Source organism: Choloepus didactylus, chromosome 21 (genome assembly GCF_015220235.1).
Source record: "Choloepus didactylus isolate mChoDid1 chromosome 21, mChoDid1.pri, whole genome shotgun sequence".
Lineage (NCBI taxonomy): Eukaryota > Metazoa > Chordata > Mammalia > Pilosa > Megalonychidae > Choloepus > Choloepus didactylus.
Genome location: NC_051327.1, coordinates 7885801 through 7910627, shown reverse-complemented (window position 1 = coordinate 7910627; position 24827 = coordinate 7885801). Strand labels below are relative to the sequence as shown.

Sequence of the window (24827 nt, the reverse complement as noted above, 5' to 3'; positions counted from 1 at the left end):
CTCTGCTCAAATGGGGACACTGCTGGAACTCTACAAATTTCAATAGGTGTTGTCAGATGTGAGGAGAAAAGGGAGAAATGCCAACCCCTCTTCATCCATTCTCAGGTGGCTAAGATGTGAAGGGGCAAACTGTGCTTATTCAAGCCAGGGAGTACAACTTGAATATAGAAATGTCTGAGTGTGTGTGTGTGTGTGTGTGTGTGTGTGTGTGTGAGTTTATACCTTTTATTTCTGGTGGAGATAGAGAATGGAGAGAAACCATGGAAGGAAACACAAATATTAAAAAACCTTACGGGAGGTGGTTTATGGGAGTTTGTGTGAGCTATTCATCTCAACAAAGCTCTCAGAATGAAAGTTATTTTCCTAGAGAACTCTCCAAGGGACATTTTGCAGTGATACTGAAAAGAAAAAAATCTTCCCTTCTGTACTTTATTAAATACCCATTAAGAGCTATCAAACTTCCTGAGTGAATTCACTGCAATATGCTTCCATTGAACTCAGATATGATGATCTCGTCCTTTCATTGTTTCGCTTATCTATGGCCCCTTTGAGCCTCTTCTGCATGAAAATAGCCAATTTCCATCACTCTGTCAAATGGCCCCCAAAGATACTTCTCTGCCCATTGGCATGGTGTTATTAATGCTGCATTTCCACTGGACATGGGTTGGGCTGGTTGCCTCAGAAGATATGAAAGGTGTTCAATTTCTGTCAGAATTGAGAGGACAAGATGGAGAGAAATGAGGTCGGTGTGGAATTTGTGGAAATGATCTCCGTCACTGAGAGAAGTTATTTTATACTGGACATCAAATACCTCCTCAGAATCCAAGAGTCATCAGCAAGGGTTGTTGTCATTTATGGAGACACAGATTCATTTCTAGGTCTGAACTTTCATAGATGGACTTACGTGGTGACATGGAGAGTCTGGATCACAACATCACAATGGGATTTTACCACCAGTGAGAGATTCTCCATGCTTGACACATTCCATGGGACACTAACATTTTCTCACAACCACAGTGAGATCCCTGTATTCAAACATTTTCTCCAGATAGCAAACCCTTCCAAATACCCAGAAGACTTTTATCTCAGTAAATTATGGCTTATATATTTTGATTGTTCAATTTCTGAATCTGACTGTGATAAACTGGAGGGCTGTGCACCAAATGCCTTGTTGGAGTCTGCCTTTGCACCAGTTTGACACAACCATGTCTGAATGGAGTTACTATGTCTATAATGCTGTGTATGCCCTGGCCAAACCCTGCATGAAATGCTTCTTCAACAGGTGGAAAGGCACTATATGGAAATAGGAAATAAAGTCAAGTTTCACCCTTGGCAGGTAGTGTTTTACAATAGTCTGGCTTCATTGATTCAACACATGTGTTGAGTAGATTCACATGCATATGCATAAATGTAATTGAGAAGCTCAACAAGACCTCAAGCAAAACAGTATACTTAGGTTACTTGCACCAGATATTGAGAAGCACCTGTGATTTTTCACTGTCTAGGATGGGACTTGAATCCCACCTAGTTTGGTTTCAACCTGTTTCTGTAGAAATGGTTATCAGAAGAAAGTACAAATGCCAGAGATGGAATATAGTCAGCTGTGAATCTAAAGCAATACCTTGTGTAACAAAGTTCCCTCAATATCTCTCCAACCTGAAGTATATCTGAATGTAGCATGTGGAGTCATTAAATGGTAATGGGGATGGGACGAGGTCTCAGTATCCTCTTACTGCTAGTTGTTATGGTGGTGAATTTAAAGAATATTCCATTTAATTCTGCAATAATTTAGGCAACAGATACTGTTACATCCATTTTTCAGATGAGACTGAAACTCTAAACGTGTCAAATGTTGGAGGCTGCATTGAATGTAAGCAAGATTTGACTGAATCTCTTCCATAGAAAAATATTTTGATCTTTCTGTCCTTAAGCCATCCTTCAAGGATGTATATTCATATGATACTAAGTTTAACATGTGCTTCATGTGCATGACTTTATGTTACTGCTAAGAAGTTGGAGTAATTTTTAAATGAAGAATTAAAGAGATTAAGAGTTTGTTTGCAAAGTCATATATATAACAGGTTTCACTAATGTGAATCCAGTTCAGGTGTCCTCAAACCCAGAACTCTATTTATTCACAAAATTATGCATGTCTTGTAGCTCCACTCCATGCTGAAGGATGTCCATTTTAACAAGAGTGCTGGTGAGCATATGCTTTTGGATGACAAAAGAATCTCTAAGGCCACATATGATATACTCAACTATGGGAGTTTTCCTCATGGAATTGGATTACAGGTGAAAGTAGGACAGTTTGTTCCACAGGCTCCACAGGGTCAAGGTTTTTCCATAAATAAAGAGGCCATAGAGTGGGCCATCGGTTTTAAAGAGGTTGGTAGGAGACAGTTTGACTTTACACAGCTACACATAAATAATTTAGAAAAAGCAATGCCATGAGATTCTGCACCCCCTTTTACTGCCTAGAAGTCACATATGTGGGTATAATTTGCCTTGTAACTTGAGTAATTTTCCTTAACAATTGTACAACTATGTTATGAAACATAGCATAAAGCATATGTTTCCCAAATTGGCTGTATTTAATATCATTAAGCTTGAGTGCTTCCAATCAGCCAATTTAGTTTAATTTAGTTTTGTTGACTGCCAACAGGATATTACTTATGTATATTAATAATATTTCTCCTCTGATTTTTTTAGACACCCCACTCTATATGCAGCAAAAGTTGCGATCCTGGATTCTGGAAAACCCCTCAAGAGGGAAAGGCTGCTTGTTGCTTTGACTGCACCCCTTGCCCAGAAAATGAGATTTCTAATGAAACAGGTACAGGTCTACAGATATCTCCTCTAATCTTTCTCTCACCCTCTTACCACCATTAGTCCAAGAAAACAAAAAGTATCTGAAATAGGACCTTAGAGTCAAAGCTATTCACTCAGCTATTCAAGAATTTCATTACTGTGATTAACACGAACCCCTTCATGTGACATTCTGCTTCCTTCTGGCTTATTCCTCTTCATATTTTAGACACACTCAGGTATTTCTTCAAGAAAATCACTTTTGACATGTGTTCTCCCTCTGTCAAGGTACACTGCTTTTTCTTCTTCACCTAATCATGTCTAAGGCATTTTTTGTATCATTTCCATCTCCCAAGTACTTTGCACCATTTCTGAGAGTAGTGGGTATTTGCAAACAGATTCTTAAAATTAATAAATGAGTGAATATGAAATGACTTAATAAATAAAATGAGAAAATGCTGCACTATGATATTGTTTTATATACTCAGCAAAATGCTGAATGTAATTATGCTACCTTCAATAATTGTCCCTACCCTCTTGTAGTTCACAGAAAAGCAAGAGGCAAAATTGTAGTGAAATCATCCTAGGTCGTTGCCATAATCATTATGGTAAAAGTACTATTGTTTAAGAACCTATGGAGCAAAACATGACTGTTTTTTTTAATTTACTTATAGAATTCAGGGAATTCTTGCAGAAAGTGTTTGAGTTATATTCTGACAGGTAAACATTCAGATTAGTGAAGGGAAAAAATTATTTGCAGAGATCATATAAATGGCATCACTTTCTCTTCTTATATTAAAATAACTGAAATGAACTTTCAATATGGCTTGAACACACGTGATCATGTAAGCAGTAAGTTGCATTGCTGTAAAAGGACAGAAAAACAGTAACTAGCCAAAAACCGACTGTAGCAGACTGAATAGTGGTTCCCAAAGACATCAGATCCTAATATCTGGAATATGTATATATTAATTTACAAGGGAAAAAAAAAGACTTTGCAGATGTGACTCAGTGAAGGATCTTGAAATGGGGAGAGTTTCCTGGATTCCCCAGGGGTCTCTAAACCCAATCCTAGTCTCTCTGAGAGAGGCAGAGGAAGATGTGGTGCACACAGCAGAGCAGGGAGCAATGTGACCACGGAGGCAGGGATTGCAGGGACGCAGCCTCAAGCCAGGAAACGCTGACTGTCGTGGGAAGGTGCATGCGGCAAGGAATGGAATCTCCCCTAGAACCTCCAGAGAGAACACGACCCTGCCCACCCTGATGGTCGTGATGCTGATGGTGAACTTCTGGCCTTCAGAACTGTGAGAAGATAAATTTTTCTTGCTTTAAGCCACCAACATTGTGGTCATTTGTTACAGCAGCCATAGACCAATATTTTAGCACAGACAACAAACCTATTAAACAAGAAAACACTTAGAGAATGCCCCCAATTATATTTGCTAGCAAAACAAAAGTTTAGTATTCATACTATTATTATTTAATGTTGTATCAAATTGCTGGGGAGTACAAAACTTCAAGAAACACATAATTTAAAAAGTCATGATTGTTTCCAAGACCATTCAGAAGCAGATGAAAACAGTAGTGAAACCCTTAAGAAACTAGTAAAATTTTTGTGTACTACATATTCAATTTCATCTAGTAGAACATTCAAGTCTGAAAAAATAAAGTAAAAGAATATAAATAATTGAATGGTCCTGTGGGTTGACTTTTGTCTCCCCAGGGACATAGTCACATCCCAAACCCTGATCCTGTGAATTGACCTTATTGAAAAGAGAGTCTTTGAGGGTATCATTAGTTAAGATGAGGCCAGATGGGACTGGGTGGTCCTTTAATCCACATGACTGGTGTCCTCACAGGAGTGGAGACTTGGACACCAGAGAGAGAAGATACCAGAGGGAGAAGAGGCCACAGGCAGAGATTGGAGCCAAAGGATTGTAGAGAAACCACCAGAAGCCAGGAGCATGGCAGGGGCAGATTCTCCCCTGTAGGCATCAGAGGAGGCATGGCCCCTCCAACCCCTTGATTTTGGACTTCTGGCCCCCACTGCTAGACAGTAAATTTCTGTTGTTTAAGCCACTCAGTTTGTGGTCCTTGGTTACGGCAGTCCTGGGAAACTGAGATGGGGGATCCCATTTCTGACACCTTCTTATACAAAGATTATTATAAAGCCAAAATTTCATTAAAGATGGATTCAATATTGTTCTGAAAGGCTAGTAAAAAATAATGATTTTCATTTTACCACTATTATTTAACATTATTTGGAAGATATGCTCAGTGGAGTAAGAATTGAGAAAGTAAATATTTAGTATAGAAAATAAGAAACATTAATATTATTGATAGGTGATATGTCTATCTATCAAGAAACCAAAGTATGAACAGTTATTAGAATTAATAATGCAATTTAGCAATATGGTGAGGTACCAATTACTTACAGAAAAATAGCAATTATTATACCTAGTTAATAATCATTTATAATGGAGTAGAAAAATATCCCATTTAGTGCAGCAAAAACAATTAATATATCTAATAATTAACTCACAAGAAGTATGCATGTCTAATAGGAAAAGAAATATTAAATATTATGGAGTATTTAATGTTGACTTGAGTATTGATTGGAAGTGTCTCAACTTGAAAGATATCAAATAGTGATAAATTAACTGTAAGACAAATTCCTTTTTTACAGAAATGATAATAAATATTTTGACCCTTATATGAATTATAAAGTTTTCCTGGAAGATTAATCAGAAAAAGTATCCAAAGCATTTGACAAACAATGTTAAAATTGGGGGCTCAAAATTCAAGATATTAAAATATACTTTTAAAACATTGAATAATAAAGAAATGAGATATTAACACAAAATAAATAGAGCCATGAAACTGTACAGAGAATCCTGGAGTTTCATGCCACATAATAAACAAATTGGTGACAGAAGAAATAATAACATCAAGTGTTTAGATAGCACTTGATATGTGTCAGGCATTATTTTCAGTGCTTTATGTATCTTAACTCCTTCAACCCTCACAATTCCAGGATGTAGACACTATTATATTATTATTTCCATTTTCTAGATGAGAAAATTGAGACAGAGAGATTAAGTAACTTCTTTAATATTACACTGATACTAATAGTCTGAAATCCATCAACCACACATACTAGTTAATGACTGGTAGGAGGAAAACTAGTTAATCATTGGTATGAGGAAAACTAGTTAGTTAATTGGGACAAAATTCTTTATATCTTCATCTCTTTTAGCCAAGTCTTAAAAGGAAAACATAAGCTAGATTTCTTCCTGTCATCTCTTTTTGTTGCTAAGACTTTACAAAATGGACTAGGTTTTCAATTTATAGAAAAATTTTGGAAAATATTACTGTTCTAGTTTGCTAATGCTGTAGAATGCAAAACACCAGAGATGGATAGGCTTTTATAAAACGGGGGTTTATTTCGCTACACAGTTATAGTCTTAAGGCCACAAAGCGTCCAAGGTAACACATCAGCAATCAGGTATCTTCACCGGAGGATGGCCAATGGCTTCTGGAAAACCGTTGCTAGCTAAGAAGGCAGCCGGCGTCCACTCCAAAGCTCTGGCCTCAAAACTGTTTTCTCCCAGGACATTCCTCTCTAGCAAGCTTGCTCCTCTTCAAAACATCACTCACAGCTGCACTAAGTTCCCTCTCTCTGAGTCAGCTCAATTATATGGCTCCACTGATCAAGGCCCACCCTGAATGGGTGGGGCCACACCTCCATGGGAACATCTCATCAAAATCATCACCCACAGCTGGGTGAGGCACATTCCAAGCAAATCTAACCAGCACCAAAACATCTGCCCCACAAAACTACAAAGATAATGGCAATTGGGGGACACAATACACTCAAACCGGCACAATTACTATTAACCTTGAAAACACAAATACATTCAATGGCAATTTCCCCCAAAATGTAGACTAATGTAGCCAGGATAACTTTATGCCAGAACTTTTAACAGACTAGCTGAATACTTTAACCTAGCTTCATTGACTTTATTTATATTGAGCACTGAACTTACAAACATGAATATATTTAAAAGGATTCAGGTTTCCATAGCACAGATAAATATCAGAAAATTTTCTATTGTAATGCCACTTTTCCTTCCCTTTTCTTCTTCATATGATTCTTTTCCCATTTTAAAACACCAATATACCAGGAAACATAGAAGAAAGCAGATATGCATCAAATATCTTTGGGTCAATTCCCCAAGCATAAGCCAATGGCAAATATTACCAATAACATTTAAAACAGGTTTGACTGCATAAAAACCAAATTCTTTGGACATCCAAAGGCACAAAAAACTTTTACACTTTTGATGGTGCTCAGATGGCTAGCCAGAAAGCTTAAACCATAGACTGAAACAAAGAAATATTACTATCAGTGAAACCTGGAAATCTGTACTTAGGGGAGATGAAAATGTGGCTTTCTTATTCTGTTGCTTTTTGAAAATTAAAGCAGTTGTTCATTCTTTTTTATTTTTTTATTCATCTTTTTTTTTAAATCTTCATTTTATTGAGATATATTCACATACCACGCAGTCATACAAAACAAATTGTACATTTGATTGTTCACAGTACCATTACATAGTTGTACATTCTTCACCTAAATCAATCCCTGACACCTTCATTAGCACACACACAAAAATAACAAGAATAATTAAAGTGAAAAAGATCAATTAAGGTAAAAAAGAACACTGGGTACCTTTGTCTGTTTGTTAGTTTGTTTGTTTCCTTCCCCTATTTTTCTACTCATCCATCCATAAACTAGACAAAGGGGAGTGTGGTCCTTATGGCTTTCCCAATCCCATTGTCACCCCTCATAAGCTCCATTTTTATACAATTGTCTTCGAGATTCATGGGTTCTGGGTTGTAGTTTGATAGTTTCAGGTATCCACCACCACCTACCCCAATTCTTTAGAACCTAAAAAGGGTTGTCTAAATTGTGCATAAGAGTGCCCACCAGAGTGACCTCGCGGCTCCTTTTGGAATCTCTCTGCCACTGAAGCTTATTTCATTTCCTTTCACATCCCCCTTTTGGTCAAGAAGATGTTCTCTGTCCCACGATGCCAGGTCTACATTCCTCCCTGGGAGTCATATTCCACGTTGCCAGGGAGATTCACTCCCCTGGGAGTCTGATCCCATGTAGCGGGGAGGGCAGTGATTTCACCTTTCAGGTTGGCTTAGCTAGAGAGAGAGGGCCACATCTAAGCAAAAAAGAGGCATTCGGGAGGAGGCTCTTAGGCACAATTATAGGGAGGCCTAGCCTCTCCTTTGCAGCAACCATGTTCCCAAGGGTAAATCCTATGGTAGAGGGCTCAACCCATCAAACCACCAGTACCCTATGTCTGTGGTCATGTTAGCAACCATCGAGGTGGGGTAGGCCAATACCCCTGCATTCTCCACAGGCTCCTCAAGGGGGCTCTACATATTTTTTCCTTTTTTTTTTTTTTAACTTTTTTTTTAAAATCAACTGTATGAAAAATAAAAAAAATTAAAAAAATACAATAAAAGAACATTTCAAAGAGACCATAACAAGGGAGTAAGAAAAAGACAACTAACCTAAGATAACTACTTTACTTCCAACATATTCCTACTCTACCCCAAGAAAGTTACCTGATATAGCAACATTTCTGTGAACTTGTTCCTACTATACCCATCAGAAATTAACAGACCATAGTCATTCCTGGGCATTCCCAGAATGTTAAATTTACCCACAATAGCTTATCTGTTCTTATTGGATTATTGTTCCCCCTTCCTTAATTGCTCTCTATTCCTAGTTCCCCTACAGTCTACATTATAAACCATTTGTTTTACATTTTTCAAAGTTCACATTAGTGGTAGCATATAATATTTCTCTTTTTGTGCCTGGCTTATTTCGCTCAGCATTGTGTCTTCAGGGTTCATCCATGTTGTCATATGTTTCACGAGATCGTTCCTTCTTACTGCCTTGTAGTATTCCATCGTGTGTTTATACCACATTTTATTTATCCACTCATCTGTTGAAGGACATTTGGGTTGTTTCCATCTCTTGGCAATTGTGAATAATGCTGCTATGAACATTGGCTTGCAGATATCTGGTCGTGTCACCGCTTTCCGATCTTCCGGGTATATACCGAGAAGTGCAATGGCTGGATCGAACGGTAACTCTATATCTAGTTTTCTAAGGAAGTGCCAGACTGACTTCCAGAGTGGCTGAGCCATTATACAGTCCCACCAACAATGAATAAGAGTTCCAATTTGCCCACATCCTCTCCAGCATTTGTAGTTTCCTGTTTGTTTAATGGCAGCCATTCTAATCGGTGTGAGATGGTATCTTGTTGTGGTCTTAATTTGCATCTCTCTAATAGCTAGTGAAGCTGAACATTTTTCCATGTGTTTCTTGGCCATTTGTATTTCCTCCTCAGAGAACTGTCTTTTCATATCTTTCGCCCATTTTATAATTGGGCTGTCTGTACTATTGTCATTGAGTTGTAGGATTTCTTTGTATATGCAAGATATCAGTCTTTTGTCAGATACATGGTTTCCAAAAATTTTTTCCCATTGAATTGGCTGCCTCTTTACCTTTTTGACAAATTCCTTTGAGGTACAGAAACTTCTAAGCTTGAGGAGTTCCCATTTTTCTATTTTTCCTTTTGCTGCTTGTGCTTTGGGTACAAAGTCTAGGAAGTGGCCGCCTAATACAAGGTCTTGCAGATGTTTTCCTACATTATCTTCTAGGAGTTTTATGGTACTTTATTTTATATTGAGATCTTTGGTCTATTTTGAGTTAATTTTTGTGTAGGGTGTGAGGTAGGGGTACTCTTTCATTCTTTTGGATATGGATATCCAAGTCTCCTAGCCCCATTTGTTGAAAAGACCATTATGACCCAGTTCAGTGACTTTGGGGGCCTTATCAAAGATCAGTCGGCCATAGATCTGGGGGTCTATCTCCGAATTCTCAATTCAATTCCATTGATCTATATGTCTATCTTTGTGCCAGTACCATGCTGTTTTGACAACTGTGGCTTTATAATAAGCTTCAAAATCAGGGAGTGTAAGTCCTCCCACTTCATTTTTCTTTTTTAGAGTGTCTTTAGCAATTCGAGGCATCTTCCCTTTCCAAATAAATTTGATAACTAGCTTTTCCAAGTCTGCAAAATAGGTTGTTGGAATTTTGATTGGGATTGCATTGAATCTGTAGATGAGTTTGGGTAGAATTGATATCTTAATGACATTTAGCCTTCCTATCCATGAACATGGAATATTTTTCCATCTTTTAAGGTCCCCTTCTATTTCTTTTAGTAGAGTTATGTAGTTTTCTTTGTATAGGTCTTTTACATCTTTGGTTAAGTTTATTCCTAGGTACTTGATTTTTTTAGCTGCTATTGAAAATGGTATCTTATGCTTGAGTGTCTCTTCAGTTTGCTCATTTCTAGCATATAGAAACATTACTGACTTATGTGCATTAATCTTGTATCCCGCTACTTTGCTAAATTTGTTTATTAGCTCTAGTAGCTGTATCGTTGATTCCTCAGGGTTTTCCAGATATAAGATCATATCATCTGCAAACAATGACAGTTTTATTTCTTCTTTTCCAATTTGGGTGCCTTTTATTTCTTTGTCTTGCTGGATTGCCCTGGCTAGCACTTCCAGCACAATGTTGAATAACAGTGGTGATAGCGGGCATCCTTATCATGTTCCTGATCTTAGAGGGAAGGCTTTCAGTCTCTCACCATTGAGTACTATGCTGGCTGTGGGTTTTTCATATATGCTCTTTATCATATTGAGGAAGTTTCCTTCAATTCCTACCTTTTGAAGTGTTTTTATCAAAAACGGATGTTGGATTTTGTCAAATGCATTTTCAGCATCTATTGAGATGATCATTTGATTTTTCCCTTTCGAACTGTTAATGTGTTCTAATACATTGACTGATTTTCTTATGTTGAACCATCCTTGCTTGCCTGGAATGAACCCCACTTGGTCATGGTGTATGATTTTTTTAATGTGTCTTTGGATTCGATTTGCAAGTATTTTGTTGAGGATTTTTGCATCTATATTCATTAGGAAGATTGGCCGGTAGTTTTCCTTTTTTGTAGCATCTTTGCCTGGTTTTGGTATTAGATTAATGTTAGCTTCATAAAATGAGTTAGGTAGTGTTCCATTTTCTTCAATGTTTTGAAAGAGTTTAAGTAAGATTGGTATCAGTTCTTTTTGGAAAGTTTGGTAGAATTCCCCTGTGAAGCCATCTGGCCCTGGGCATTTGTTTGTGGGAAGAATTTTGATGACTGATTGGATCTCTTTGCTTGTGATGGGTTGGTTGAGGTCTTCTATTTCTTCTCTGGTCAGTTGAGTTTCTTCATATGTTTCCAGGAAATTGTCCATTTCCTCTACATTATCCAGTTTGTTGCTATACAGTTGTTCATACTATCCTCTTATAATTTTTTTAATTTCTTTGGGATCTGCAGTTATGTCACCTTTTTCATTCATTGTTTTGTTTATATGGGTCTTCTCTCTTTTTGATTTTGTCAGTCTAGCTAGGGGCTTGTCAATCTTGTTGATCTTCTCAAAGAACCAACTTTTGGTGATATTTATCCTCTCTATTGTTTTTTTGTTCTCTATGTCATTTATTTCTGCTTTAATCCTTGTTATTTCTTTTCTTCTACTTGGTTTAGGATTGGTTTGATGTTCATTTTCTAGCTTCTTCAGTTGATCCATTAGTTCTTTGATTTTGGCTCTTTCTTCCTTTTTAATATATGCATTTAGTGCTATAAATTTCCCCCTCAGTACTGCCTTTGCTGCAACCCATAGGTTTTGGTATGTTGTGTTCTCATTTTGATTCGTCTCTATATATTTAGCAATTTCTCTTGCTATTTCTTCTTTAACCCACTGATTATTTAGGAGTGTGTTGTTTAACCTCCAGGTATTTGTGAATTTTCTGAGTCTCTGATGGCTATTGACTTCTAATTGTATTCCATTGTGGTCAGAGAACGTGCTTTGAATAATTTCAATCTTTTTAAATTTATTGAGCCTTGTTTTAAGTCCCAGCATATGATCTATTTTGGAGAAAGTTCCGTGAGCACTAGAGAAGAATGTGTATCCTGGTGATTTGGGATGTAATGTTCTGTATATGTCTGTTAAATCCAATTCATTTATCAGATTGTTTAGGTTTTCAATTTCCTTATTGGTCTTCTGTCTGGTTGATCTATCTATAGGAGAGAGTGATGTGTTGAAGTCTCCCACAATTATTGTGGATACATCAATTGTTTCCGTTAGTTTTGCCAGTGTTTCTGTCATGTATTTTGTGGCACCTTGATTGGGTGCACAAACATTTATGATTGTTATTTCTTCTTGTTGAACTGCCCCTCTTATTAGTATGTAGTGGCTTTCTTTGTCTCTCAAAACATCCCTGAATTTAAAGTCTATTTTATCTGAGATTAATATTACTACACCTGCTTTCTTTTGGCTGTAGCGTGCATGAAATATTTTTTCCATCCTTTCACTTTCAATTTCTTTGTGTCCCTGTGTCTAAGATGAGTCTCTTGTATGCAACATATTGATGGTTCATTTTTTTTAATCCATTCTGCAAATATATATCTTTTAATTGGGGAGTTTAATCCATTTACATTCAACATTATAACCGTGAAGGCATTTCTTGAATCAGCCATCTTATCTTTTGGTTTATGTTTGTCATATATATTTTTCCCCTCTCTCTATTAATATCCTTTAATATACCCATACTGAATCTCTTTAGTACTGAACCTTTCTCCAAGTCTCTCTCTCCTTTCTTTGTTTCTCTGTCTGTAGGGCTCCTTTTAGTATCTCCAGTAGGGCAGGTCTCTTGTTAGCAAATTCTCTCAGCATTTGTTTGTCTGTGAAAAATTTAAGCTCTCCCTTAAATTTGAAGGAGAGCATTGCTGGTTAAAGTATTCTTGGTTGGAAATTTTTCTCACTCACAATTTTAAATATATCTTCTCGCCTCCATGGTGGCTGCTGGGTAGTCACCACTTAGTCTTATGCTGTTTCCTTTGTATGTGGTGACTTGCTTTTCTCTTGCTGCTTTCAGAACCTGCTCCTTCTCTTCCGTGTTTGACAGTGTGATCAGAATATGTCTCGGAGTGGGTTTATTTGGATTTATTCTATTTGGAGTTCGCTGGGCATTTATGATTTGTGTATTTATGGTGTTTAGAAGATTTGGGAAGTTTTCCCCAACAATTTCTTTGAATACTCTTCCTAGACCTTTACCCTTTTCTTCCCCTTCTGGAACACCAATGAGTCTTATATTCGGATGTTTTATATTATCTATCATATCCCTGAGGTCCGTTTTGATTTTTTTGATTTTTTCCCCATTCTTTCTTTTGTGCTCTCATTTTCCATTCTGTCATCTTCCAGGTCACTGATTCATTGTTCAACTTCCTCTAGTCTTGTACTATGAGTATCCAGAATCTTTTTAATTTGGTCAACAGTTTCTTTAATTTCCATAAGATCATCCATTTTTTTTATTTAGTCTTGCAATGTCTTCTTTATGCTCTTCTAGGGTCTTCTTGATATCCTTTGTATCCTGTACTATGGTCTCATTGTTCATCTTTAGTTGTCTGATTACTTGGTCTAAGTACTGTGTCTCTTCTGATCTTTTGATTTGGGTGCTTGGGCTTGGGTTATCCATATCGTCTGGTTTTTTCATATGCTTTAGAATTTTCTGTTGTTTTTGGCCTCTTGGCATTTGCTGAACTTGATAGGGTTCTTTTAGGGTTTGTAGACCTATTGAAGTCCTTATCTGTAATTTATCAGATCTACAGCTTGGTGGAGTACTCTTTCTCTAACTAACCAGCAGGTGCCATCCACGAGCCACCTGTTCTCCACAAGCCAGTTCTCCCCTGCTTTGCCTTTGTGGTGAGTGGGGGAGTGAGTCTTGTGGGGTCCAATTGATGTACCAAGCTTGCGTGTGTAGTTGGTGTTGCCCGCCCTGTATATGGGGCATGTGTCTGGGCAGTCAGGGAGTAGGGGTGGCTCTAACAATCAAATCTCCCTGGTTATCCTGGAGTTTTAAAGCTGCTGCAATAGTCTAATCCTTCAGTTCAGTCCTGCCACAGTTTGTCTCTGCCACTGACCCACAAGTCCTTAGTATTGGCGTATGGCCCCTGAGACTTGCAAGTAGGTCCCTCTTCCAGGCCGTGTGCCCCCTGGTCCTCTGTTGAGGGATGACTGTGCTATGTCACAGGTGAGTGCCATCCCCCCAGGGTGGTTCTGGGCTGCTGGGTTGTGTAGGGAAGCTCCCAGTCTGCTGAAATGATGGCTGAATGAGACTTTGTTAATTCACACTTCTCCACCTTCCCAACTCTGGGACAACCAGCTGAGGGTGCAGGGAAGGTTAATGTCCATGCCCATTTTTGTGGTGTGTGTGTGTTATTTGAAGCACTTCCATCACACTGGGTTGTCTGTGGCAGCTCTGGGCTATGGGGCTGGCGACGGGCAGGAGTGTTTCCTGTCCACCAGGATGATGGCTGTGAGCAGATGCCCCCCTTTTCTTGGGAAGTTGTGGTGTTTAGTGACTTTTCTCAGCCACTGGATTATTGCCTTTTGTCTCAGAGCTCTCTTAGTTCTGCTCTTGTCTTGACCTGCCCAAATTGCAAGTCTTTGAGGCTTTCTGTACTGGCCTTCTTAGAGTAATTATTCTAGAAACAGAAAGAAAAAAAGATAAAAAAAAAAAAAAGCCATCCTCGCAGATCTAGTGGGTTATTGAAATGCTAAGAGACAAAGCAATTAGGGCCATTAAGGAAAGATCCAGGGGGCAGAAAGATCAGTTTTTCTTCCGGATTTGCAAATGAGCCTCAGGGCCTGAGCTCTGCCCTTCCCCTTTCTATGTTCACCAGAACTCCAAAAAGCCTCTGCTTTTATTTTGGAGTTTTTCTTGCTGTTTTTTGCTATGCCTATCTCCTCTCTGCTGGGCTGGCTGCTCTCAGATTCTCTGGTGTCTGGTCTCAGTCTATCTATGGTTGGAGTTTGGATCAGTAGAATGAGTTTCCGATAAGGGCTGCCACTGCAGTTCTCCCTTCTTCTTCCCAGAGCTGATGGCCCCTCTTCCCATGGGACTGAGCCTGGAAGGGAGGGGCACGGGTCCCCTGGCCACAAAAACTTACAGATTTCACTGATCTCAGCAGTTCGGCGTGTTTATGAGTGTTGTATGACTTATGCCCAAAGTCAAATTGCTCTGTGGTGTACAGTCCACGCAGTTCCTGGCTTTCTACCTACTTTCCTGGAGGAGTAACTAGAACATACAGCTCACCAATCTGCCATCTTGCCCTGCCTCTCCAGTTGTTCATTCTTTTATTGAAAAAGAAAAAAAAAAACCTTAAATGCCCTTCACTATGAACTGGTCATAGATATGTGGAAATGTTGTGCTACCTATAACTGCCATTTATTGAGAGATGAAAGGTGCTACAGGCCCATTACGTGTACTTGCATTCACTCCACATCACATCCTAAGGGGGAAGGATTTCATCCTCAACACCATTTTACTAGTAACTGAAATAAATAAGATCACATTCCTACAAGTAGACAAGCTGCAGTTTGAATCCCATTTTATCTAACGCTCATATTTTTTCTTTGAACAAAAAAAAGGCTGTCATTTATCATCCTTAATACTATAAATAGGTAAATAAATAGAGAATTTCAGCAAGATATGAAAAGTTCATAGAGGTGTGGGAAGGGTGCTCTGAAATCTTGGAGGTGGTAAACAAAACAGCTCAGGGTGCTTCCCAGGTGAAAAGGCACACGCAGAATTTATAATCATAGGTGTGAATTTGAATTCTGGACTAGAGGGAACAACAAGAAGCTTGGAGAGCAGAAGTCTGCACACAGGCATACAAATCTGGGGGAGCAAAGTGACTTGAGAATTGCAAGTAAGTTTGCATCAAATTTACAAGTGTGAAAAGATGAAGTGAGATGAGGGTGAAACTGAGACTGGAAAGGGTCTTTTTTAGCCTGTTAGAAGTTTAGACATTTTCCTAAAGATTAAGGACAACCATTGTAGTATTTTAGGCAAAGAAATAAAATGTTAAGACTTTGTTTTGAGAAATATTAACAATGTCTAAGTGGTGTTGATTGGATGAAAGATAAAGACCCAAGTTACTGTTACAATACATAGTGAGAAATTAACATGTGAAAAATACAGAGCAAGTGAAAATAAAGAGAAGTTGAATTTAAGAATATATCAGACACCATAAATACAGTCATTTTGAAGCACTGCCAGTGAGGGCTCTAGACTTGATCACTTCTATATCCCCAGAACACAGCAGGCTGCCTGTCTTACTCCAGTCTCTCATTAAATGCTTTCTGTGTTGATATAATAACCCAAGGTATGACACAGAGAAGGTAATTATAATAGATAACAGGCTGATATGGAAGTGTTATGTTGTGAAGAAAATGCAAGAGTGAACACGCAATAAGATTGTTTCCATAAAAAAGAATAAAGTAGATTATTTTACCAACTTTGTGTTGTTATCTGTTTAACAGCCTGTATTTGTTAGCTAATTAGTTATAAGAAGGAAATTTTAAACCAAATTGCAAAATTTCAGGATCCATGAAGAAGTGAAAATTACCAAATCAGAGATATTCACATCTTGCATTTCTTAACAGATATGGATCTGTGTATCAAGTGTCCAGACTCTCAATACCCAAATACTGAGAGGGATCGCTGCCTCCAGAAGGCCGTGATCTCCCAGGCTTATGGAGACCCTTTGGGGGCAGCTCTGGCCTGCACAGCTCTGTGGCTCTCTCCTCACTGCTGCGGTCCTGGGGATCTTTGTGAAACGCCGAGATACTCCCATAATCAAGGCCAACAACCAGACACTGAGTCTCATCTTGCTCATCTCATTCATCCTGTGCTTCCTCTGCTCCTTGGTCTTCATTGGCCGTCCCAACACAGCCACCTGCATCCTCCGACAAGCAGCATTTGGAGTTGCATTTACCATGGCCATTTCCACGGTTTTGGCTAAAACTCGTACTGTGATTCTGGCTTTCAAGGCTACAACCCCGGGAAGAAGGATGAGGCAGCGGTTGGTCTCAGGGGCCCCCAATTCTGTCATTCCTGCCTGCTCCCTGATCCAGCTGACTATCTATGGACTCTGGCTGGGAACTTCTCCACCCTTCGTTGACAGAGACACTCATTCCGAGCCTGGCAGCATCATCATTGAGTGTAACAAGGGCTCCATCACTGCATTCTACTGTGTCCTAGGATTCCTGGGCTCCTTGGCCCTGGGGAGCTTCACACTGGCTTTCCTGGCCAGGAACCTGCCTAATGCCTTCAATGAAGCCAAGCTCCTGACCTTCAGCATGCTGGTGATCTGTAGCGTCTGGGTCGCCTTCCTTCCTGTCTATCACAGCACCAAAGGGAAGGCCATGGTGGCTGTGGAGATCTTTTCCATCTTGGCCTCCAGTGCTGGGTTCCTGGGCTGCATCTTTGCTCCCAAGTGCTACATTATACTGCTAAGGCCCAAGAGGAAGACCCTGATGTTGCTAAGGGATAAAACAAGTTCTATGGGGCTAGGAGGAAACTTTTTTGTCTTGGGTAAATTGGGCTCCACATCTGAATTAAATTGTTCCTTTAATAAGATATGAAATAATGAGCTAAAAATTGGATGAGTTTCACAATTTTCAGCAGTCATGAGACTCTCCTGTGTTTCATAGTGTCAGGGTACCATAACTCACAATCATCCAGGTGTTTCAGGCCTAAATTTTCTCTCAGAGTGATGTTTGGAGTAACATCTATGAATGGTTGCCATTCCTTCCAACAGTGTCTTTACTAACCCACCTATCGGTAGCATTCTTCTTCTATTTTCATATTTTCTCCATTTACCTCTCTCAAATTAAAGCCTCTCCTAAGTAAATTAACTAGCTCCTCCATGACCATTTGGTAATTATTCCTTCTTTTCCTTGTTAATTTGAAATGCTACATTTATTATATAAAAACCCCTGTATATTTATGAGTTTGATTCTGTATTCACTGATATGTCCTATCTTAACTTACACTAGGTTTAGATAGCTGGTAACACAAGTCTTCTTTCATTGTTCTTCCTGTTCAAAGTTGACTTGAATTTCCTGTACATTTCTCTTTCACTTGAAAATCATCTTGGAAATGTCATTAAAAATACTGTTGCCATATAGATTTTTATACTTTTCCTGAACTTTGCATGTATTTGGGGGAGAATTTATGTATATGTACTTCCTTTAGAGTTTTCATTCGGAAACATGGTGCCTCTCTTTATATAAATATGTTTTGTAACTAGTTGCACCAGCCCCTTTCACTAAGTGATGTTCATTTTACAAGCCCATCAATCAGGGTCCCCACTCCAGCACTCAGACTCCACTCTTGACATTGGTGATGTTGTCACAGAGGTAGAAGAGAACTGGCAGGACCACACCATGGCTTGCAAACCTTCTGCTTAAGGGAAGTATCTCTTGAGCTTATGTTTCATTTTCAAATGCAAGTCACATGGCCAAGCTTAATGTCACTCTTGTGGGAATGTAAAATCCTCCCACACTGAGGAAAGAAACACCTGACATCAATAATGCAATCTACTATAGTATTCCCTCTTGGTCACAAATATTTGCTTCCATACCTTCTGCACACACCCACTCCTAAAGGGAAAGAAAAGGAAAACTCCAGCCAATAATGTTGTCAGGCTCATGATAGTCTCTAAATCATACCTGCATGCAACCCTCTTAATCTATAGATATGAATTTAAAAGCATTATCTGTCCATAGGAAATTGCTGATATTTAACCAGATATGTCCTACAAAAAGGCAATTCAAACTAATACTAATGTCTGTGTCAGTTAGCTCTTTCTACTTTTTGCATGGGTAAAAAGAATCTCAAATTTTCAGTGGCTCGCAGCCACAAGATTGATTTATTTATTATACTGTATATCTGTTAAGCATTAGAATTATCTCTTTACTCTGAGGCCCAGGTGAAAAAGCAGCTCTGATCTGGGACACTGCTGCTGTTGGAAGCAGAGGACAAAGAGAGATTGAGAATCCTATTACAGATCATGCTACTTCTGCTTGGATCTGCCCAAATTTTATTCATCACAGAAAGTCACACATTTCAAGTCTGAGTTCAGTGGGATAGGAAAGGGAAATTTTCCTCTAGGAAGGGCAAAAATGCTTGGAAACTACAATGCACTTGGAAACTAGTACTCTCATTCAGTAATTTTGTTCATCTAATTCCTTGGGATATTAGAGGCCTTTCATTGATATTTTGAAGTGATATTTTTTGTTACATTTTTAATCTTATTTTTGATGTACGAGGAAGGAGTTGGTTTTTGTATACTGATTCATATAGAACCACCAAACTGATCTGATATACTTTTATATACATAGTAATGCACTTATGCAAAGTTTTTATTTTCCATTATTTATGCATACTTATTCCCATATATTTTTCTAGGTTTCATTTCCTTATTTAGTATCTTGTATAAGATTTGTGATGATTTGGGCTACCGGGTAGAGTTTTTGCTTTTTGTTATAATGTTAAAAAGATTTTACTATTAATTAGGTTGTTTATTTTATGATATATATTCCTGATCAAATTAAGAAAACTTTTGGAAATGTCTAGATTCTCTAAAGTAGGTCCAGGATTAACATTGAATCTTATAGAATAGTTTTTTTGTTATCTAGGTAACTTTTCTGTTGAGCATAGATGAGAGTGGAATCTCTGGGTCATAGGCTAATCATATGTTCTGCTTCAGGAGTAAATACACTGAGTACTTCATAGCAATTTCATCCTGTCTGAATTTGTCAACCTATTTCTAAGCTTTGAATATTTTACACTAATAACTGAAACAGATCAGTTTTTCTAGAGAGATTAAACCTCTCTTTTAAATTAATGGCTCCTGTTCATAGCAGAGTTGGCTCAGTAAAACATGCTACGATTATTTACATATTTCAGCAAAAGGGTAAAGAAAGCATATGTGCCACTATGTTTTATTTCCTGTAAAGCATATAAAAATAAAATACAACAGTGATTTTTAGTATAAGAAATCTCCAGAGATGCCATTTTGTGCATTATGTCACATATGTATTTCAGATTTTAAATTATTTTAGGTTCACATGAACCATATGAAATTACCAATACTGAAAATTTTTGACCTTCAAAGAATGGCATTTACATATAGTTTGATCTAAATGTAACTTAAATACATATTCAGAAGAACAGGTCATAAAAACCTTGGGGATTTTTTTTAATATTTGTCATTCTGCTTTGCTATCTACTCAACTTATTCTTTTTTTTTAATTCAGTTTTATTGAGATAAATTCACATACCATACAATCATCCACAGTGTTCAATCAGTTGTTCACAGTACCATCATATAGTTGCACATTCATCACCACAATCAATTTTTGGACATTTTTCTTTCTCCAAAAAAATTAAAATAAGAATAAAGATAAAAGTAAAAGTAAAAAAGAACACCTAAAGCATTCCATCCCCCCATGCCACCCTATTTTTCATTTAATTTTTGTCTCATTTTTCTACTCATCTGTCCATACACTGGATAAAGGGAGTATGTGTCACAAGGTTTCACAATCATGGAGTCACACCATGTAAACTACATAGTTATACCATCATCTTCAAGAATCAAGGCTGCTGGGTTGCAGTTCAACAGTTTCAGGTATTTCCTTCTAGCTATTCCAATACACTAACAGCTGAAAAGGGATATCTATATAGCACATAAGAATTCCCTCCAGAGTAACCTCTCAAGTCCATTTGAAATCTCTCAGACACTGAAACTTTATTTTGTTTCATTTCACTTCCTGCTTTTGGTCATGAAGGCTTTCTCAATCCCACAATGCCAGGTCCAGGCTCATCCCCAGGAGTCATGTCTTGTGTTGCCAGGGAAATTTACAACTTATTCTTTTTTGAAAGCAAATATTCAATCATAATTTTACAAAAATTTTTCTATAAAACCTTGAAACATGACTTTCTTTGTGGCATTATTTCAATGGAAAATTCCAAAGTAAACAGATAGATTAGTTTATTTCAAAGCAAACAGAGAAGATTCCCCACAGTATATAGCCACATATTTACAATGGAAGGACTTCTAAGTTAGGATGCTTTCAGCTACAAGTCACAGAACATGCAACTAAATGTGGCATAAACACTTGGGATTTATATTATTTCACTTAACAAAGCAATACAGAGGTAGTATACACCATGGCTGGTTTAGTGGATCTACCGTATCATCAAAGACCCCTGCTCCTTCATTTATTCCACTAGACAATCCTCAGGATGCTGATGTCCATTCTCACACTTGGGACCTCATAGTCATGGGATGGTTTGTAAAGTCACAGGCTTCAATGCTTACATGACTATACCCAAAGCCAGAAAAAAAGTGTGTGGGAAGGAGATTTATTTCCTTGCTCCTCTTCCTAATTATTAAGGAGTAAAATACTTCCTAAATGCCCCCCAACAGATGCTTCCCATCTCATTAGCCAGAGCCAGGTCACTTAGTCAACCCTAGTTGCGAGAGATTCTGGAAAATTATCTGTCACCAAGCCTCTATTATGGCAGGCAATGTCAGTCACCAAGGATGAGTGAGTATAAAACAACTGGAGTGGCAACTGACAATATCTGCCCATGGTCCACTCACATCACCACTAAACATCCACCTAAAGTACAGGCCACAGCTACATGGAATACACTCAACCCTTCCCATGGAAACCAACTCCAAAGTCTCATCCAGTGTCTGCCCCCACCTCCAAATCCAATCAATTTTCCTTTCTTCTTTTATTATGGCAAAATAAACATGTTAAAATGTACCATTTAACTATTTTTAAGTGTACAATTCAGTGACATTCAGTACATTCACAGTGTTGTCTAACAATCACCACTATTTCCAGAATTTTTTATCATCCCAAACAAAAACTTGATACCTATTAAACAACATCTCTTCATTCTCCTCTCTGCAGTCCCAGGTAACGTCTTCCTCTTTCTCTCTTTATGAATTTGCCTATTTGAGATACCTCATAAAAGTAGAATCATTCAATATTTGTCCTTTTTTGTCTGGCTAATGCCACTTAGCATAATGTTTTCAAGGTCCATCCATGTTATAGCATGTAGAAGAACTTCATGCCTTTTTATGGCTGAATAGTATTATATTGTACAATATACCACATTTTGTTCATTATTCATCTATTGATGGACACCTTTTGGCTATTGTGGATAATTCTGCTATGAACATTGGTGTACAAGTATTTGTTTGAGTCTCTGTTTTTAATTATTTTGGGTATATAGCTAGCAATGGAATTGCTGGCTTATATTATAATCCAATGTTTAAGTTTTCAGGAACCGCTAAACTGCTTTTCTCAGTGGGGCTACAGCATTCTACATTCCCACCAGGAATGTATGAGATTCCCAACTTCTCCACATCCTTGCCAACATTTGTTATTTTCTTTTTTTTATGATAATGGCCATCCCAGTGGGTGTGAGGTGGTATTTCATTTTGGTTTTGATTTGCATTTTCCTAATGGTTAAAGATGTTGAGCCTCTTTTCATGTGCTTATTGGTCATTTGTACATCTTCTTTGGAGAAATGTCTATTCAAGTTCTTTGCCCATTTTGTAATTGGGTTGCTTGTTTTTTGTTATTGAGTTGTAGAAGTTCTTTATATATTCTGGATATTAATCCCTTATCAGATATATGATCTGCAATCATTTTCTCTAATTCTGTGGGTTGTCTTTTCCCTTTTGTGATAGTGTCCTTTGAGGAACAAAAGTATTTAATTTTTCTGAAGTCCAATTTGCTAATTTTTCTTTTATTGCTCGTGCTTTCAGTCTCATATCTAAGAATCCATTGCCAAATACATGGTCATGAAGATTTTCCCCTATATTTCCTTTCAAGAATTTTACAATTTTACTTCTTAAATTTAGGTCTTTGATCCATTTTGAGTTAATTTTTGTACATGGTGTAAGGTAGAGGTCCAGCTTCATTCTTTTGCATGTGGATATCCAGTTTTCTCTGTAGCATTTGTTTAAAAGATGGTCCTTCCCCCATTGAATGGTGCTGGCACTTCAACAGAGAAATAACAAACTAAACCACAAGACAATAAAGGCATTAGTTTGGGGTCTTAGAGTTGCAATTCAGGGAGCACAGATTCAGGTAGCAGCCCAAATCATATCCCATCTTGGCATTTCTAGGAAAGGGTTTTTAAAGGAAAAGAAGAGCATTATACAAGTTGTTTGTGATTGGTGAATATTTGGGGTACTCTAATTGTCCTTCAGGTTAGTTAACTGAGTTCCTTAACTCGTAGCTTGTTTTATGATCCAGATAACCTTGGGGTTTTGAGGAACATTGGTGCTTGAGGCTTTGCATACTTTGGCCATTTTTGAACCTGTCTAAGAGTAACATCCAGAATGACCTTCTGACTCCATGTTAAATCTCTTAGCCACAATAACTCTGTTTTGTTTTATTTCTTTTAACAGCAACCTTGTTGAAAATCAATTGATTTCATGTATGTGAGGGTTTATTTCTGGCTTTCTATTCTATTTCAATGGTCTATATGTCTATCCATATGCCACTACCATGCTGTTTTGAATACTATTGGTTTGAAATCAAGAAGTGTGTGTCTTCCAACTTTATTTCTTCTTTTTCAAGATTCTTTTGGCTGTTTGGGAACCCTTGCAATCTAAATTAATTTGACGATAGAAAAAAAAAAACAATGCTGGGATTTTGATAGGGATTGTGTTGAATCTGTAGATTGCTTTGGGAAATGTTGTCATCTTAACAATATTAAGTCTTTGAATCCACAAGTTCATCATGGGGTATTTTTCCATTTTTTTAGGTCTTCTTTACTTTCCTCAGCACTGTTTTATAGTTTTTATTATCCAAGTCTTTGCTTCCTTGGTTAAATTTATACCTAATTATGTTATTCTTTTCATATTATTGTAAATTGAATTGTTTTCTTAATTTCCTTTCCAGATTGTTCATTGATAGTGCATGGAAATAAAACTGATGTTTGCATGTTAGTTTTGTATCCTGCACATTTGCTGAGTTCATATATCTATCGTCTCTAACAGAGACTCTGCGATCCAGCAGAGTTGGAGCATGAAGAAGTGGGGAGAGTGGATCTGGAGATGCAGACAGGAGAAATGGCACAAAAGGGAAAAATGAGGATGGCTCTGGAGTTGCTGGTGCCGATGGTACCCTCTTTTGAACCAGTGGAAATAAAGATTAGAGAATTCAAGTCAGAGCTAGAGATACTACAGACTGAGCTGCAAAAAGGGAGAAATGGAAGTAACAGAAGGGTCTTCCAGACCCCCAACAAGGATTTTACATATGGAGTGGAATATTCATCAGAGATGCCAAAAACCAAGTTGCCTATTAAAGGAGAAAACTGAAAAGATCAGATAGGAAAAGTACAATTGTAGGAAGTATTCAAGAAAAAAAATAGAGGCCCTGAGAGAAGGTGGAAGAGAGGGAGTGAGTCATGGCAACAATACTGATACCGATCAAAAGCGATGGGTTCTCTGCCCAATGTGCTCAAATGACCAATTCCCGAGATACTGGGGTTTCAAGGAGAGAAAGTGTTTATGGCTAGGCGCCAAGCAGGAGATCAGATGGCCTATCAGCCTAAAATCTCTCTCCCCGAGTAACTGCAGTAACTCGGATAGTTTTATAGTATCAAAAGATGGGAAGGTTTTAGGATAGTGGGCACAGTGGCTTGAGATGCTGGGCTGACTCAAGGCCCTTAATTATTAAACATTAGGGGCTGTCTTTAGTGATCATAAGTCTCTAAAGTTGAAAAACAGGATAAGGGGGTACAAGTGGGGATCAGTCACAAGTTTTTTACAGTCACAAGATAAAGGCTATACATTTATACCATCATTATCAGAGAACAAGGCAGCTGGATTACAGTTCAGCAATTTCAGTTATTTCCCTCTGGCAACTAATAACCAAAAAGTAAAAAGGAACTACCTATATAATGATTCATTACTCATAATCATTTGTTAAACCGTAACTTC

At 37.9% G+C, this 24827-nt stretch overlaps 1 protein-coding gene across 1 annotated transcript; it reads left to right on the top strand.

The window, feature by feature from the left end:
* The first annotated feature begins 528 nt into the window (after window positions 1-528).
* LOC119518084 (vomeronasal type-2 receptor 116-like) lies at window positions 529-24203 on the top strand. The gene is given in 10 exon segments (XM_037815158.1): window positions 529-726; window positions 728-1176; window positions 1178-1251; window positions 1254-1336; window positions 2161-2388; window positions 2713-2836; window positions 16450-16576; window positions 16578-17380; window positions 19259-19314; window positions 23883-24203. Coding segments are annotated over 10 exon segments (2397 nt in total). The 5' UTR covers window positions 529-594.
* Window positions 24204-24827: the final 624 nt, after the last annotated feature.